Consider the following 15,885-nt stretch of genomic DNA (forward strand, 5'->3'; position numbering starts at 1 on the left):
CCTGTGAAGAGCCACACCACAGGACCCCCAGCCATGCCTACCAGCCTCCTGACTCCCCCCGTGCCCATTACAGATACAGCCTCCATCCCCACACTGGGCCTGGGGCTGTGGAGAGCCACCCTGGCACTGGAAGGGCTCCCTGAGTGTCAGACTGTCCATGCATGGCTGCAGGCACTTGCTGACAGGGTATTTGGTGCAGTGCTGGATCTGACAACAGTCTGTGCTGGTCCCTGAGGTCATGCAAGGCTCCGTGGCATCCCAGCTGGCTCTTCTGGGGAGGCATCCTCTGGTCTTGGGAGCAGAAAGCACATTGAGCATCCCAAGTCACAAGTATGGCCCACGCCACCCCACCTCACCATCTCATCTCACCTCATCTCACCCCATCTTCCTCTTCTTCTGGGACAAAGGGACAGATGATGCCTTCCCGCTGCAGCACGAGGCCCGGCCACAGCGGCTGTCAGGCTGAGACCCTCCAGCTGTGTGTCCCCCCAGCCCTGCACACGCAGCTCACCACATTCTGCCCTCACCTTCCCCTCAGTCCTGCTCCTTTGGTACCTGCCCTGGGGATGACTCACAGTGCCATCTGCCTCAGGCAGCCAGGGCTTTGGTGTCTCTGCAGGAAGCAGCCGTCCTGCAGCTCTCGTCATCCAAATAAACATTGTAAAAGGCAGCGGATGGGGAATGGCTGTTACTTTGCCCTGGATCACGTACAGTTTTATTGCTTCCATCTCCCAGATAAGAGCTTGTGATGACAACAGGGAGCCAGGGGAGTGTCCACATCACCCAGTGCTGTGGAAGATATCCCTGGAGACCTTGCAGCATCACCCAGACCTCAGAGAGGAGGCAGCAGAGCACGAGAACAGGCCCGTTACTTCTGAGAGCCAGTGTTTCACCTCACCCATTCTCTGGCTGCCTCTGAGACTCCCCAAAAATGTAAGGAGGGCCCCAGGAGCTGCCTCTGACTATTTCCAGCAGCATCCTCAAATTGCCCTGTGTTCTACAAAGGGAGGGTGAAATGCTCAGGCACAGGGTGCAGCCAGGCCAGAGAGGAACCTGCTGCAGAAAAGCAGGGGACTGCTGCCACTCCCCACCTTACAGGGCTTCCCACTCCTGAAGTCCTCTCCAGTGTTTGACCACAGACATGGCCATGGGCCACAGACTCTTGTCCTGGGATGGGGCAGAAAACATCCACCCCCCAAAGAGTATCTCTCTAGGGTCTAACCAGCCCCACAATGATTCTCTTGCCTCCCTCTTCCCTGACCTGATGGTCTCCCTATTTCCAGCCACTCCCCACCACTATGAGCCCCTGCCCCACACATCCCTGCCCTCCCTCCTAGAGCATCTCCATGCAGTACCAAGGGGAAAGGAAAATAAGACAGGAGAGAGCTACTGGGAGGATTTTATACAGCCTGTGCTGGTTCCAGCTCATCAGGCCAGGACACAGGTGCCCTACATCAGAACTCCCCAGCTCCAGGGCCCTGGGGGGGATTCCCTGGTCTGCAGCTCCTTGCAAAAGTGCAGCAGGACAGCAGCCTCTGGAGCCAGTGCTGCTACAGGCTCTCATAACCAGAGTTTCTCTGGCAGCATGTGACTGTGAGCTGGAAGAAGATGAGGATGAGCATGACAGCCAGTAAAACTGTGGCTGCTACCCAGCTGCTTCTCTGGAGGCCAACAACTCTCTGGGGAGTCTCTGAGGGAATCATGTTGGTGAGATTGAGCATATAGCCCAGAGTCCAGCCCACATCCACGTCAGAGACCTGTGTGGAGGAGAAAAGAGGGTTGTGAAGGGCTGCAAAGTACCATGCCGACAGCTAAACACCTTCACTGTTGCACTCCAGGTCCTACTCCAGAGCCACTGCAACTATGCACACCTTGGGCTGCAGGCATGAGCAAGACAAGCTGCAGGACAGCATAAATGGCCCAGGGCAGATGTCCCAGCAAGTGCCTGTGTGTAACTCAAGAGCTGCACACAGCAGTGGCTGTGCTGCCCCATTGTCCACTGCTCCCTGACCTGGGCATGGCAGAGGCAGCGTGGGCAGGAGTCGTTCCTGGCACAGAGTGTGGGAGCTGGGGGCCATTGGGCACCTCCCTACCTGCCTGACGAAGTGGATGTTAAGCCAAGTTGTGTGGTTGAATCTGTAGCCTTGCAGGAGAAGGGTGAGGGTGTAGGAGTTGGCTGCACAGGCATCACGGAGGTGGGTCTTGTTCATGGTGGGGAACTCCTCCTGCAGCTGTGGGGGTGGAAAAACAGGGGAGCTGCCAGCTCAAAGCAGCACTCACCCTGTGGGGAAGAGCCCCACAAGGCAGGGGAGAGCAAAGATCCAGGAGGCTGCAGGTTGCTCCCTCAGCTCTCTCCCTGTCCAGACACCTTTGTGCCCCTCACAGCTCCCTCCTGCTCAGTAGAGTATGGGATATGGCTGCCCAGAATCCAAGTGAAACGTGGGCAGAGACTGGCATCTCCCAGGCAGGATCTCACCTCATCCCAGCTGCTGTTGCAGAATCGCTCAATGGTGGCATTGACTGAGCTCAGGGACTGTCCTCTGGTCAGGTTCAGAAAGTGAAGGTTGTGGTAAAACCCTGAGAAGGCCTGCAAGTGTTTTAGACCAAGGGCAGAAGGTTGGTGAAGCACCCAAGCCACTGCCACCCCTCCCCATCCCCCATATGGCTGTGCAGGGGCCACTTCTCAGCATGCAGGGTGATGCCTGCTGACCTGCTGGGAGTGGGCCTGGGGCTGCTCCCCACACACACAGAGCTTGGTGCTGTGACAAGAGGCCTGAGGCTGGCACGCTGGGGGGCACATGCATGTCTCACAGCAGGAACAGACCCCCTCCCAGGGCTGCCACTACTCACACTTTTCTCCTACAGCACTTTCCCGAGGCCGGGGGCAGCCCCTGGTGCCCCAAAACCCCCCAAGCTGTCACGCAAGCCCTGAGGCTGCTGTTTTCACTGAGCTGTCTCAGATCTGCTTCCCGGGGCAAGATCTCCCCGATTCCCTCGGGCAGGCTGGGCCACCACAGAGCAGACCACACGTCCCAGCACAGCACCGCTGCGCAGCTCGCACCAGCTCGGAGGTCCCCTCTCCACACCCATTCCCGGGCCAGCGGCACGGCCGCTCCCACCCTCGCTCCTCCCCCGGGGCCGCGGAGGCTCCTTACGAAGAACTGTCCCCGCACGGGCGGCTGATAGACGCCGTTGAAGCCGCACGAGCCGCTGGCCCCGCAGCTGAGGTTGAAGAGGCGCTGCACGGCGGCGCGGCACGCGGCCGGGTCCCCCGTGCCCGTCACCGTCAGGTTCTGGGCGGCGCCGGGAGCGCCGGGCGCGGGGACGCAGGGGCCGCCGTAGAGCTCCGCCGTGCTGACGTTCTCCTGGTAGCCCCGGGGGTAGCAGGGGTGCGAGATGCGCTGGCCGGCCGGGCTGCCCTGCGCACAGCGGCAGCGGCAGCGGGGGCTCGGCCCGGGACGCCGGCGACGCCGGCCCCGCGGCCCAGCCCCTGCCCGGCCGGGCCCCGGCGGCGGCGCCCAGGCGCCCGCGGGCTCCGAGCGGCGGGCACCGTGCGCCCGGAGCGGGCCCGGCCCGGACGCGGCTCCTGCCCGGCCGGGCCAGGGGCTGGGCGGCTCCCGGGCGGCGGGGGCTGCGCTACCTGCAGCAGAGCGGCCAGCAGCATCCGCAGCGCCTGCAGCTGCCCGTAGCACAGGTAGCTGTGTGTGTACAGCCCGTACTCGCTGCCGTACAGCCGCAACGACACCGAGCTGTTCTCGTCCTCTACGGCCGCTCCGGGCTGGAACGTGATTTGTGTCGAGGCCCCTCCCAGGTCCAGGGCTCCCCACACCTCGGTGTCCTGGGGATGTTCCCATCGCTCTGCAAAGGAAAACTGCCGCCGCGCCACAGACAGCCTCAGTCTGGACTGCAGCGACTCACAGCCTCTGTCCCCTCCCTCAAATCTGGTGGGCTCAGAAGCCCCTGAGGCTCCTGCTTCCCTCCTTAACCCTTTCCTGCCTACGTGCTTCTCCACCCACATAGGCCTGGCACTGAGGTCTGACTGACCCCTTGGCTGCTGCACATCAGCGGGGATCAGACACTGTGGCACAGAAAGAGCAACACTGTCATCTGCGGGCTGACATTGCTGCGTCCCTGGCATACCAAAACCCACCCACAACTAAGCAGAGAGCACAGGGCCAGGCTGGGCCAGACACACAGACCCTTCCTGCGCTCTCTTAGTCCCGACACTGGAGCTGACACGGCACGCTGCAGCCCCTGGGAACATCGATTTGGATGACCAGCAGTGCCCTGAAACTTCAGTTGTCTCTCCTCCGGGAAGAAAGCAAGCTGTGTGTGGCTGAGCTGGGGCTCTGTACATCGCCCACCCCCGGCCCTCGCCCCCAGACACACCTTGACCAGCGTCTGCAGCAGGTAGTTGACGGTGATCCAGCCGAAGGAGCCCTCCTCGTTGCCCGTCAGGATCTGAGCCCCGTGGAAGGCCAGCGGGTACTCGCCGATGGCCCTGGCGATCTCGGCAAAGATCTGCTGGGCCTCGCTGCTGTTCTGCTCCCTGCCCAGGGAAGGGGACAAACACCCAGCCGTGCTGGAGCAGGCCGTGGCCGGGGAGCTCTGGGCGCGGGGCTGACGGCCAGCGGCTGCCGTCCCCATGGCCAGAGGCTGCCGTCCTCTGCAGGCAGAGCTCAACGCCCCCGGCGCCAGGACGGCTCCCACGGAGCCCAAAGCCCTCGGCCGGTGCCGTGGGAGCCTCCGGAGAAGCTGCCCGGGCTGTGCCCGCGCCCGCACAGGAGCTGCCGCGTCCTGGGGCTGCTGCAGTGGGACGGGGGCTCCCGCGGGCACGGCTGGAGGGGCTCTGTCGGCCGCCCTGGCGCGCTGCAGACACGGCTGCTCAGCCTCTGGCCACGGCCTGCCCGCCAGCGGCCCCCCGCCAGCAGCCCCCCGCCAGCAGCCCCCTGCCAGCAGCCCCCTGCCAGCAGCCCCCCGCCAGCAGCCCCCCAGCCCCGGCCGGCCCCTGCCCCGGCTCTGCTGCAGCGGTCCGCACTGGGGAAGGGCCGGGAGCTGCCCGGTGCCAGGCTGTGCCGCTACCTCAGCAGCCGCATGCCCGCCGTGGCCCCCAGGTAGACGGGGGTGTCCCGCTGCTGCTCTGCGGGGATCAGCTCCAGGGCCTTGTCCAGGCAGGGCTTCAGGCTGGCCCCGGCCCCAGCCGGGTTGTCAGCGTAGCTGGAGATGCCGGGTCCTGCAAGAGGCCACGGATGTGATGCAGCGAGCTCCATGCCACTCATGGGATGGGACAGATGGGGACATGTTCACTCATTCTTCAAGCCCAGGGAGTTCTCTGGGACTTCCTTGGCAATACCTAGATGTCTCAGTCATATCCCAAAACTGCTGTGGACCCCAAAATGAAAACTGCTGACCCAAAAGCAGTTCTGAAGCACATACAGAAAAGCCAGTAGAAGCACTGCAATGCTGAGGGACTTGTGCAGAGCTTTTTAGGAAGCTCTGTGTGAACAAGAAGCTGCACGTGATGAAAGAAGCTGTGAAGAGCTGTTGTGGGAAGAAGAGCCAAGGAGGCAGATGCACAGGAGAAGGAGCAAACTCTGCACATCCAGCATCCTGAGCTTCACATCCAGCATCCCAAGCTGCAAACTCACGCACAACCACTGTCTGCAAGAGTGATCTGGCTCCAGGAACCAGGCCAACGGTGGTGACAAACTCCTTACCCGCCTCTGGATCATGCAATAGGGCTCCCTGAGGTGCAAACTACCCCCTCCCATCAGACCATCCCCCTGTGCCCCAGTATAGGCTGAAACACTCTGATCACTAACAAGGCCATGAGAGTCTGTGAGGGTGATCCAGAAGGGTGGGAGGGAGGGAAACCCTCACCCAGCACACTCACCAGCCACGGTGCAGGCCTCCACCTGCGAGACGATGCCGGTGCCGTTCTCCTTGTCTGCAGGCCAGCGGTAGACGTAGAGTGCCGTGTGTGTGGAGCCAGCATCAAACACCAGACCGTACTGGGGAGGCACAGGGGGCACAAGGTCACAGCATACTCAGCTGCACCAAGTGCCACAGGGGTTTCTGAGAGCTCCTCCTCTCACTTCCCGTGTGTGAACACAAACAGCACAGGTTTGCATGTCCAGCCTCCCTTTAGCAGCCTCACTCTTCCTCAATCCCCCCTGATTCGGGCATTCAAGCGAGTCACAGCTCAAAAAGGGAAGGTGTGCAGGTGAGGTGCAGAGCAGGGAGGCATCCAAGCATGTCTCAAAGGGCTCAGGCTGCCAAAGCTGCTCCCAGACCTTCAGGAGGGGCAAATCTCACAACTATATTTAACAGCTTGCACAAGTCAGCAGAAAGCAATGGAGGACAGAGATGTAAACCCAGAAGACAGAGACGGATGTCCCAGCAGAAGGGCTGCTTTTGTCTCCTCCTTCCTCAACAGGGAGCCAGGACTGTGGTTCGGGAGGATAACTGATCTGCCCAGTGCTACCCTGATTAGGTTAAGCCCGGAAAAGCTCAGCTCGTGGAGACTTGCAAGTGGGGAGGGAGGCAGGGCTGGTGGAAGGAAGAGAGGTGGGAAGGGGCTGGTGGCCATTCCCGGGCTCCCCTGAGCCTCACCTTGTTCTTCACAGGAAGGGCAGCGTCCCTGGCCAGGGTCAGGATCAGGAGGAAGGCGGCTACCCCCAGCGCGGCGGCCAAGCCCCAGCCCAGGGCCTCGAGCAGGCGCGTCCTCATCCCGGGCAGGCTGCGGGGCGATCGGCCCTTCAGCGCGGCCCCGGCTCCGGCCCCGGCGCCTCCCGGCTCCTCCCGGCTCCGCGGCAGCGAGCCCCGCGGCACCCCGGGGCAGCGCGGCCGGGCCCGGGCGCTCGAAGGCTCCTGCCCGCCCCCGGCAGCGGCCCCGCGGCTCCCGCCGTACGTGTGCCGGGACCCCGCAGCCGCCCAGCCCGGCGCGGCCCTGCCCGGCCGCCGCAAACCGAAAGCGCGGCCTGTGCCGGCCCCGGGGCGCGGGCGGGGGCGGGAGGCCCAGGGACAGCCCGCGGCACCGCATCGCCCGGCCCGCAGCGCACGGGCACGGACACGGCCCGCGGGGCACACGGACACTGCCATCGGGGCACACGGACAGTGCCATCGGGGCACACGGACACTGCCCGCGGGACACACGGACACTGCCATCGGGGCACACGGACACTGCCATCGGGGCACACGGACACTGCCCACGGGACACACGGACACTGCCCACGGGGCACACGGGACCCCGCACACGGGGCACACGGGACCCGTGGGACGGATGTGTCTCTGGCCAGGGGGATGGTCTCCACTTGCCAGGTCCCTCTGGTTTCTGGGCTGGGCCCCTCTGCCAGCCCGTCTGTGCCTCCATGGGCAGCGCGGGGCACGCAGGGCCAGTGTCAGCAGGGTGACAGCCCCTGCCCCGTATTTACCTTGCAGCGTGTTCGCACAGCGGTCCAGAGCTCGGGGTCCGTGCAGCTCCCGGACCTCAGCCGCTGCCGTCCTCCTGGGGCAGAGGCACAGGCCGGGCTGCGTGAGCCTCGTGGGGCTGAGCCCCCGCCGGGCGCCCGCACGGCCCCGCAGTGCTCCCCAGCAGCGAGGTGGTTAACGCCGGACGGTGTTTGCACCTCGGCTCTGCCTCTGGACAAGCCTCTCCTGGGCAGGTTGCTGGTCTGGAGCCAAGGGGAGGGCCACGCTGGCCCGGGCAGCCTTTGTCCCTGGAGCAGTCTCCGCACTCCAGGTACGCGCTGACACCGGGAGCAGCCGCAGCGGCTCGGGTGAGCGGGCAGCGAGCGCGCCGGGGTGCCCGTCCCATGCAGCCGGGCTCGGGGACAGGGTGGGCTCGGCCCCGGGTGCTGGGGATAACAAACACGCTCCCTGGACTGCAGGCGCAGCAGGGAGAGGGCTGGGGTGTGAGCGACCACGTTTCGGGGCATGAGGGGACGTGAACAGGGGATGGAAGGGACATGGAGGGGACATGGAGGGGACATGGAGAGCACTGCTGAGCCCCAGTGCTGGTGGGAGAGATGGGAGACAGGAGACCGTTCTGCCTGGCAAAGATGCTCCTGGCATGCACATTCACCCTCTCAGTCTTAAGAGCTCGGTTGACTTTAAAGTCCCAGATGTGAGCAGAGGGGAAGTCAGCTTCCCACTTTCCTGAGCAACAGTTTAGATCCAGCAGTGCCCTTGAGCCTTTCCTCCAGAAAGCCAAGGCCCCTGTGCCCCTCCTGAGGGACAGTGCGAGGTGAGGGCTGTCCCATGGGCTCCATGGAGCACTGTGTGCCTGGGCACACACAGACACGAAGGCCCACGGCTGTGCTCTTCCCACAAGTTGGACTGGGCAGCAGCTTCTTCACCTCTGGAGGCATCACCACCACCTTCCCATCCCTGCTGCTCAACTGAACCTGCTGCATTGGCAGCAAGCACGGGTGCTGGCCAGCCCTGAGGTGCCCCAGAACGGCTAAGCGGATGGATGAGCTTCTCATACACCTCTTGGCTTCTTTCCCACTTTGCTGGGCCCTCTCCCCATGCCCTGCTCTCCCCTTGGGCCCCACTGGCTCTCTGGTGCCTGGGGGTGTCGACTCCTGCCCAGTCAAAATGGAAATCAGTCCCTACCAGAGCAGCTGGAGCCCATTTCCCACCTGTTCCCTCATGCAGGACAGGGCAATTTATCACTGGTTGGTGTCATCCCATCACATGGTTCCTGGGACTCAGTTCCCCAGGTGTGGGCTGGGCTGGGGACTTTTGCATTGCTGTGTTACCTGGAGCAGGGGAACCACATCCCAGCGACAGAGATCTATCTGGGCAAACCCTATCAGGGCTGATAGGGCTGGTGATGTGAAACACAGGCATTTATTAGCTGCTTCTTTGTGATTGCTGCTGGCAGTAGCCGCCGTATAGGGGAGGGCTCCTGGCTGTGGAATAAGGTCTGATAAGGGTTTCCTGGAGTCCTGCATCCCGTGACATGGCCCAGAACAGTTGCTGTCCATCGTGACACATCTCAGTCACGCAGGAGTCACCTGTGTTCGTCACTGGAGATGCTGATGATTCTAAAACAGGAATCAGCTTCTCCTTTGACCTTGCCAAAAGTCTTTCCTCTCCATTCCAGCCTCTGCTCTGGCCTGGCACAAAGGGCACTTCTCTGTGTTTTTATGCACTCGCAGAGGCCAAGTGACAGCACCCAGGTGCCACCCCAAAGCACTGGCTGGGCTGAACCACTTCTCTAGGCTCTTGTCCAGGGCTCTTGAGACAGACTCAGCCAGAGGCTGGCTTGCAGCCCATGGCTGTGGTCGGCTGTCAGCCTGGCTCCCCAAGGGCACGCTGCCCACACAGCCGCTGGCACGGAGCAGCACAGTGCCAGAGGGACAGCTGTGTATTTGAGAAAGCACATCTGGAGCAGCTGTTGCAGGAACCAGACCTTGGGCTTTGCTTCTGCACTGCTGTTTCTTACTAATGCCTCAGTGCTGATCTGCCAGGAGCTGAGCTCCACTGGGAGGAGCGGGAGGCACCAGGCCCGCTCTGTCCCCAGGGGCTCCTCCGTGCCCCACTGGCCTTGCCTGCCTGTGCCACCTCATTTCTGTCAGCATTCCAGTGTGGCTACGGGGCTGTGCATGCCCAGATCAGCAGGATCTTTCCACCTCTGCCCCTGGGGCTGCAGGAGAGGCTTGGGGGGTCACCTGCAGGCAAGGACACTATCTCTGCATGCCTGTGGCATTGCCAAGAGCTGAGGAGAGCTGGACCCTCTCAGGCACAGTTTGGGCCTGTTGGGCAACAGATGGAACCTGATGGTCCCAAGTCTTGTGTGATGGGAATTCTTTCTGGGACTCATGCTAGCCACTGCCATGCTGCCTAGTGATGCTGCTGGGAAGGGAGATGCTGACCTGTCACCTGGGGGGTAGTTTTAGCAGGGAAGAGGGCTGGAGTCCAGGCTGTGTAGAGAGAGGGGACTAAGGACTGCAGCTGAGAAGACAAGGCTGGAAAAGCCATGCTAAAACCCTTTAAGGAGGGGATGCTCAGAAGGAGAGCATGCCAAGAGCCCCCCATAAGAGCAGCCACACACTGGAGGATGGCTTCAAGCCAGTCTTGATGAGTCCCATATATAGCCAACAGATTTGCATTTCAAAACTGGCCTTGCAAATGCAGAGGTGTTGGGGCTGTTCTTGCAGGTTGGAGGAGGAATGGACCACAAAGCCAAGGCCATTGCAGGTCTCCTGGCCATCACCTGTGTCTTCAGCTTCATTGCCCTCATCCTGAACGTCGTGAACGTGAGGGACGTGTTTCTGCCTCCCAGAAGCAAGGTAGGCTCCTTGGGAGGAGTGCGGCTGCCTCGTGGGACAGGGTTTTCCCTGGCTTCCAGGCAGGGTGTGCTGTCTGTCCCCAAGGCAGGGACAAGCTCCCACACAGGCCAGGCAGATCTGGCAAAGTTTGGTCCCTGCCACTGGCCCAACAGCACGTGCAGCCTTTCCATGGCAGAGCATCACCCGCTCAAAGGGCTTGTGGCAGCCTTGTCCCTGAGAGCTGGTGACTGCAATGCCACAGGGCTTTCCCTGCTCGGGTGACACTTTGGCCACTTGAGTTTCCCCTTCTCCTGGAGCTCCCCTTGCTCTGCACCCCCCGTGACAGCCTGTGTCCCCTGTGCCTCCCCAGTACGGTCTGGTGTTTGATGCTGGCTCCACACACACGGCACTCTACATCTACCGCTGGCCCGCAGACAAGGAGAACGGCACCGGCATCGTCTCGCAGGTGGAGGCCTGCACCGTGGCTGGTGAGTGTGCTGGGTGAGGCTTTTCCTCTGCCCCTGCCCCTGCACCTGCCCTTGCACCTGCCCCTGCCTGCTCAGGGACAGTGGCACTGCCCGGCTACTTGCCAGAGTGGCTGCCACAGTGCCAAGCCGAGCTGGCTGGTCCAGGCCAGGAGTGGTAAATGATAAATGCTCCAAAGGGCAATTATTTATTGGGCTTTTATAAATACACAAAGGGGTGCTTATTCCTATTGCAAAGGTGCTGTCAGGCTTTGGCACAAGGACTGGTCTCTGAGGAAGAAATGACCAGGTTAACCAGCGGAGGGAAGTGGGGTCAGATGAATGGTGTGTGGAGCTGATCTGGGACTGGCAAAAGCCACCAAGCCAAGGCAGAGGTGCATAGGCAGGGGGTGAGAGGGCTCAGAGACCACCTTGACCACAAGCCCAGGCCCTGTAGTGGTGGTGTGGCAGTTACTGGTTAACTGCAGAGGTCTGGCAGAGGGCAAAGTGTAAGGGAGAGGCTGTGTGGGCTAACAGCAGTAACGGTGTGCAAAGCTCAGGGGAAGGTAAATACTGATATTTCCACCCCAGAACCTGTCCCTGCCCACCACAGGACCATGCTGGGTGCTCAGATATGATGCCAGCTGCTAAAAATAGGAACTCAAACAAGCTGTGCAGAGGGCACCTCCTGGTGCATATCGGCTCCAAACGCCCTTGCAGCAGGATGCAGGAGAGCCTGCTCCCAGGGAAATGAGGAACTGCTCTGTTTGTCCACCGAATCCTCATGATTGCCTTCAGGCTGTTTGGCCTCCCAGGGATTAAACCATGCCCAGCATAACAAAACACACTGCAGGAGTCCCCTCCAGAGCAGCAGCTCCTGCAGTGCCATAGCTGTGACATACGTGCTGGTGAGGCAAGGCCAACTCTGAGCACAGCCCTTCCTGGGACAATCATGGCAAGGACACGGCCAGGAAACTCCCGGCGGGGCTTTCTAAGTGGACCTGTCCCCGTCTGTCCCATCCCACGAGTGGCACAGAGCTCGCTGCATCACATCCGTGGCCTCTTGCAGGACCCGGCATCTCCAGCTACGCTGACAACCCAGCTGGGGCGGGGGCCAGCCTGAAGCCCTGCCTGGACAAGGCCCTGGAGCTGATCCCCGCAGAGCAGCAGCGGGACACCCCTGTCTACCTGGGGGCCACGGCGGGCATGCGGCTGCTGAGGTAGCGGCACAGCCTGGCACCGGGCAGCTCCCGGCCCTTCCCCAGTGCGCAGCGCTGCAGCAGAGCCGGGGCAGGGCCGGCCGGGGCCAGGGGGCTGCTGGCGGGGGGCTGCTGGCGGGCAGGCCGTGGCCAGAGGCTGAGCAGCCGTGTCTGCAGCGCGCCGGGGTGGCCGACAGAGCCCCTCCAGCTGTGCCCGCGGGAGCCCCCGTCCCACTGCAGCAGCCCCAGGACGCGGCAGCTCCTGTGCGGGCGCGGGCACAGCCCGGGCAGCTTCTCCGGAGGCTCCCAGGGCACCGGCCGAGGGCTTTGGGCTCCGTGGGAGCCGTCCTGGCGCCGGGGGCGTTGAGCTCTGCCTGCAGAGGACGGCAGCCTCTGGCCATGGGGACGGCAGCCGCTGGCCGTCAGCCCCGCGCCCAGAGCTCCCCGGCCACGGCCTGCTCCAGCACGGCTGGGTGTTTGTCCCCTTCCCTGGGCAGGGAGCAGAACAGCAGCGAGGCCCAGCAGATCTTTGCCGAGATCGCCAGGGCCATCGGCGAGTACCCGCTGGCCTTCCACGGGGCTCAGATCCTGACGGGCAACGAGGAGGGCTCCTTCGGCTGGATCACCGTCAACTACCTGCTGCAGACGCTGGTCAAGGTGTGTCTGGGGGCGAGGGCCGGGGGTGGGCGATGTACAGAGCCCCAGCTCAGCCACACACAGCTTGCTTTCTTCCCGGAGGAGAGACAACTGAAGTTTCAGGGCACTGCTGGTCACCCAAACCGATGTTCCCCGGGGCTGCAGCGTGCCGTGTCAGCTCCAGTGTCGGGACTAAGAGAGCGCAGGAAGGGTCTGTGTGTCTGGCCCAGCCTGGCCCTGTGCTCTCTGCTTAGTTGTGGGTGGGTTTTGGTATGCCAGGGACGCAGCAATGTCAGCCCGCAGATGACAGTGTTGCTCTTTCTGTGCCACAGTGTCTGATCCCCGCTGATGTGCAGCAGCCAAGGGGTCAGTCAGACCTCAGTGCCAGGCCTATGTGGGTGGAGAAGCACGCAGGCAGGAAAGGGTTAAGGAGGGAAGCAGGAGCCTCAGGGGCTTCCGAGCCCACCAGATTTGAGGGAGGGGACAGAGGCTGTGAGTCGCTGCAGTCCAGACTGAGGCTGTCTGTGGCGCGGCGGCAGTTTTCCTTTGCAGAGCGATGGGAACATCCCCAGGACACCGAGGTGTGGGGAGCCCTGGACCTGGGAGGGGCCTCGACACAAATCACGTTCCAGCCCGGAGCGGCCGTAGAGGACGAGAACAGCTCGGTGTCGTTGCGGCTGTACGGCAGCGAGTACGGGCTGTACACACACAGCTACCTGTGCTACGGGCAGCTGCAGGCGCTGCGGATGCTGCTGGCCGCTCTGCTGCAGGTAGCGCAGCCCCCGCCGCCCGGGAGCCGCCCAGCCCCTGGCCCGGCCGGGCAGGAGCCGCGTCCGGGCCGGGCCCGCTCCGGGCGCACGGTGCCCGCCGCTCGGAGCCCGCGGGCGCCTGGGCGCCGCCGCCGGGGCCCGGCCGGGCAGGGGCTGGGCCGCGGGGCCGGCGTCGCCGGCGTCCCGGGCCGAGCCCCCGCTGCCGCTGCCGCTGTGCGCAGGGCAGCCCGGCCGGCCAGAGCATCTCGCACCCCTGCTACCCCCGGGGCTACCAGGAGAACGTCAGCACGGCGGAGCTCTACGGCGGCCCCTGCGTCCCCGCGCCCGGCGCTCCCGGCGCCGCCCAGAACCTGACGGTGACGGGCACGGGGGACCCGGCCGCGTGCCGCGCCGCCGTGCAGCGCCTCTTCAACCTCAGCTGCGGGGCCAGCGGCTCGTGCGGCTTCAACGGCGTCTATCAGCCGCCCGTGCGGGGACAGTTCTTCGTAAGGAGCCTCCGCGGCCCCGGGGGAGGAGCGAGGGTGGGAGCGGCCGTGCCGCTGGCCCGGGAATGGGTGTGGAGAGGGGACCTCCGAGCTGGTGCGAGCTGCGCAGCGGTGCTGTGCTGGGACGTGTGGTCTGCTCCTGTGGTGGCCCAGCCTGCCCGAGGGAATCGGGGAGATCTTGCCCCGGGAAGCAGATCTGAGACAGCTCAGTGAAAGCAGCAGCCTCAGGGCTTGTCTGCTGGCTCCAAGACTTTATGGGTGCAGAAACCTGGGAATTACGTGGGACTCTATCGTCAGGCAAGAGGGGCCCCTGAGTCCTTTTCTGGGTGAAGGAGTTGTAGATTTTCTATCTTTCCTCATCTCATAGGCCTTTGCTGGCTTCTACTACACCTTCCACTTCCTGAACCTGACCAGCCAGCAGCCTCTGAGCGATGTCAACTCCACAATTCAGAACTTCTGCAGCAAGACCTGGACAGAGGTGAGAGCCCTGCAAGGGGCAGCAAGGAGCCCCGTGCTCATCCTGTCCCAATTCTCTGCCCAGGACACACACCATTCCCTGGGCTGGGGAGGGTTTCTCAGCCTGTTTCATTCCCTGATGCCCTGTGTCCCCTGACTGTCCTGCAGCTGGTGGAGAGCTTCCCACAGGAGCAGGGCTACCTGCACAACTACTGTGCCGTGGCCACCTACATCCTGACGCTGCTGCTCGATGGCTACAAGTTCAACGAGGACACGTGGAGCAACATCCACTTTCGCCAGCAGGTAAAGGCCCTGCAGGGCAGTGGGAGGGGGCAGGTGGACACACCTTTGTCCCCATGTCCCCGAGGACATGTTCAGGAGCAGCATCCCTGGAGTCTCCTCCACCAGAAACGTGTCCCTGTCTCATGGCTGCTCCCCAGCGATCCCAGCATGGCTTGATTCCTGCCTGCCCCCCAAACCTCTGGTACCAGCCTGTTTCTCACTTTGGTGTGGACATAAGCTCATTTTAAGAGGGTTAGGGAGGTGCAGAGCAGGATTTGGCCACTTTGGTCTCTGATGCTGGGTACAATTGACTTGAGCATCAGGGAGGGGTGATGTGGCCTCAAGACCCATCTAAACCAGAGCATGACCAAATTGAAAAGAGCATGAGGGAAGAGAGAACCACAGATCTAAACCCATGTGCAGCTCACAGAGGCACTTCTTCACCAGAGCAGTCATGTTCAGCCCTGGGGAAGAGGGGAACTGGTGCTGGTGAGATCAGGTTCTCCATAGCCAAGTCCACACATGAGATCACAGCTAGGGCAGCTGATGGCAGAGACACCCATTGTCCCTTGTGCCAAAGATAAGGGTGCCTGGGAGAAGCACCTTTGGGTGATCTCCTGTGCTCTCTCACCTCAGGCAGCAAACACAGACATCGGCTGGACGCTGGGCTTCATGCTGAACCTCACCAACATGATCCCTGCAGAGGCTCTGCAACACGTCAAGGGGCATGAGCCCGGGCTGTGGGCAGGAGCTGTCTCCTTCATTGTCCTGGCCATGGTGTTCGGGATGGTGCTCATTTTCCTCCAGTATTTCTGGAAAACCAAGTAGCTCCTGATGAAAGGCATTGTGCCCACTAACGCAGACAGGGAGGTGGTGCAAAAGGAAGGGGGAGAAGAATGATGGGCATTAGACCCATCTCCATTGCTCAGGAGGCCTAACTGGGTCATCTCTGTAAAGATGCCAAAGATGGCAAGGATGTCTTGAGCCCTCTAAGTATATCCAAGAGGAAAAGACTCCTGTCTGCAGAAAAAAAAAGCCTTTTTAATCTGGCAGACCAAAGCTGAGTGAGACCTGGTGGCTAGATGAAGCCAGATTCATTGCAACTAGAAATAAAACCCTTTTTATTTTTCAAATGTAAAAGTCACTGACCAGCCTGGCAGAGCTTCCTTGGCACATCCAGTCCTGCTGGGCAGCTCTCCTGCCAGTGTGGGAGGCAGCTGGGGATGGGGGGCAGCAGTGGTCACCTAAACTATGAGGAGTGACCTTGTCTGTAACCTGCCCTGTGCCAGATGTGCAAGATTTCTGTAGCACGACAG

At 62.2% G+C, this 15,885-nt stretch overlaps 2 protein-coding genes across 3 annotated transcripts; one reads left to right on the forward strand and one right to left on the reverse strand.

The window, feature by feature from the left end:
* Positions 1-1,382: 1,382 nt before the first annotated feature.
* LOC133627260 (ectonucleoside triphosphate diphosphohydrolase 8-like) lies at positions 1,383-7,618 on the reverse strand. 2 transcript variants are annotated; one of them, XM_062011516.1, is made up of 10 exons: positions 7,434-7,618; positions 6,613-6,739; positions 5,894-6,011; positions 5,083-5,233; positions 4,390-4,549; positions 3,641-3,871; positions 3,156-3,419; positions 2,477-2,587; positions 2,094-2,231; positions 1,383-1,757 (listed from the first exon to the last, which is right to left on the reverse strand). In XM_062011516.1, exons 2-10 carry the CDS (start codon positions 6,727-6,729, stop codon positions 1,551-1,553), a joined length of 1,497 nt encoding a protein of 498 aa, XP_061867500.1. In that variant the 5' UTR covers positions 6,730-6,739; positions 7,434-7,618; the 3' UTR covers positions 1,383-1,550. The 2 variants fall into 2 exon arrangements, with proteins under 2 accessions (XP_061867500.1, XP_061867501.1); XM_062011517.1 differs by lacking the exon at positions 7,434-7,618 and having other exon boundaries at positions 6,613-6,947.
* Positions 7,619-10,178: 2,560 nt separating this feature from the next.
* ENTPD8 (ectonucleoside triphosphate diphosphohydrolase 8) lies at positions 10,179-15,704 on the forward strand. Its single transcript, XM_062011623.1, has 9 exons — positions 10,179-10,298; positions 10,648-10,765; positions 11,811-11,961; positions 12,438-12,597; positions 13,116-13,346; positions 13,568-13,831; positions 14,199-14,309; positions 14,456-14,590; positions 15,206-15,704. Exons 1-9 carry the CDS (start codon positions 10,179-10,181, stop codon positions 15,395-15,397), a joined length of 1,482 nt encoding a protein of 493 aa, XP_061867607.1. The 3' UTR covers positions 15,398-15,704.
* The last annotated feature ends 181 nt before the right edge of the window (positions 15,705-15,885 follow it).

The sequence above is a fragment of the Colius striatus genome, chromosome 19 (assembly GCF_028858725.1).
Source record: "Colius striatus isolate bColStr4 chromosome 19, bColStr4.1.hap1, whole genome shotgun sequence".
NCBI lineage: Eukaryota > Metazoa > Chordata > Aves > Coliiformes > Coliidae > Colius > Colius striatus.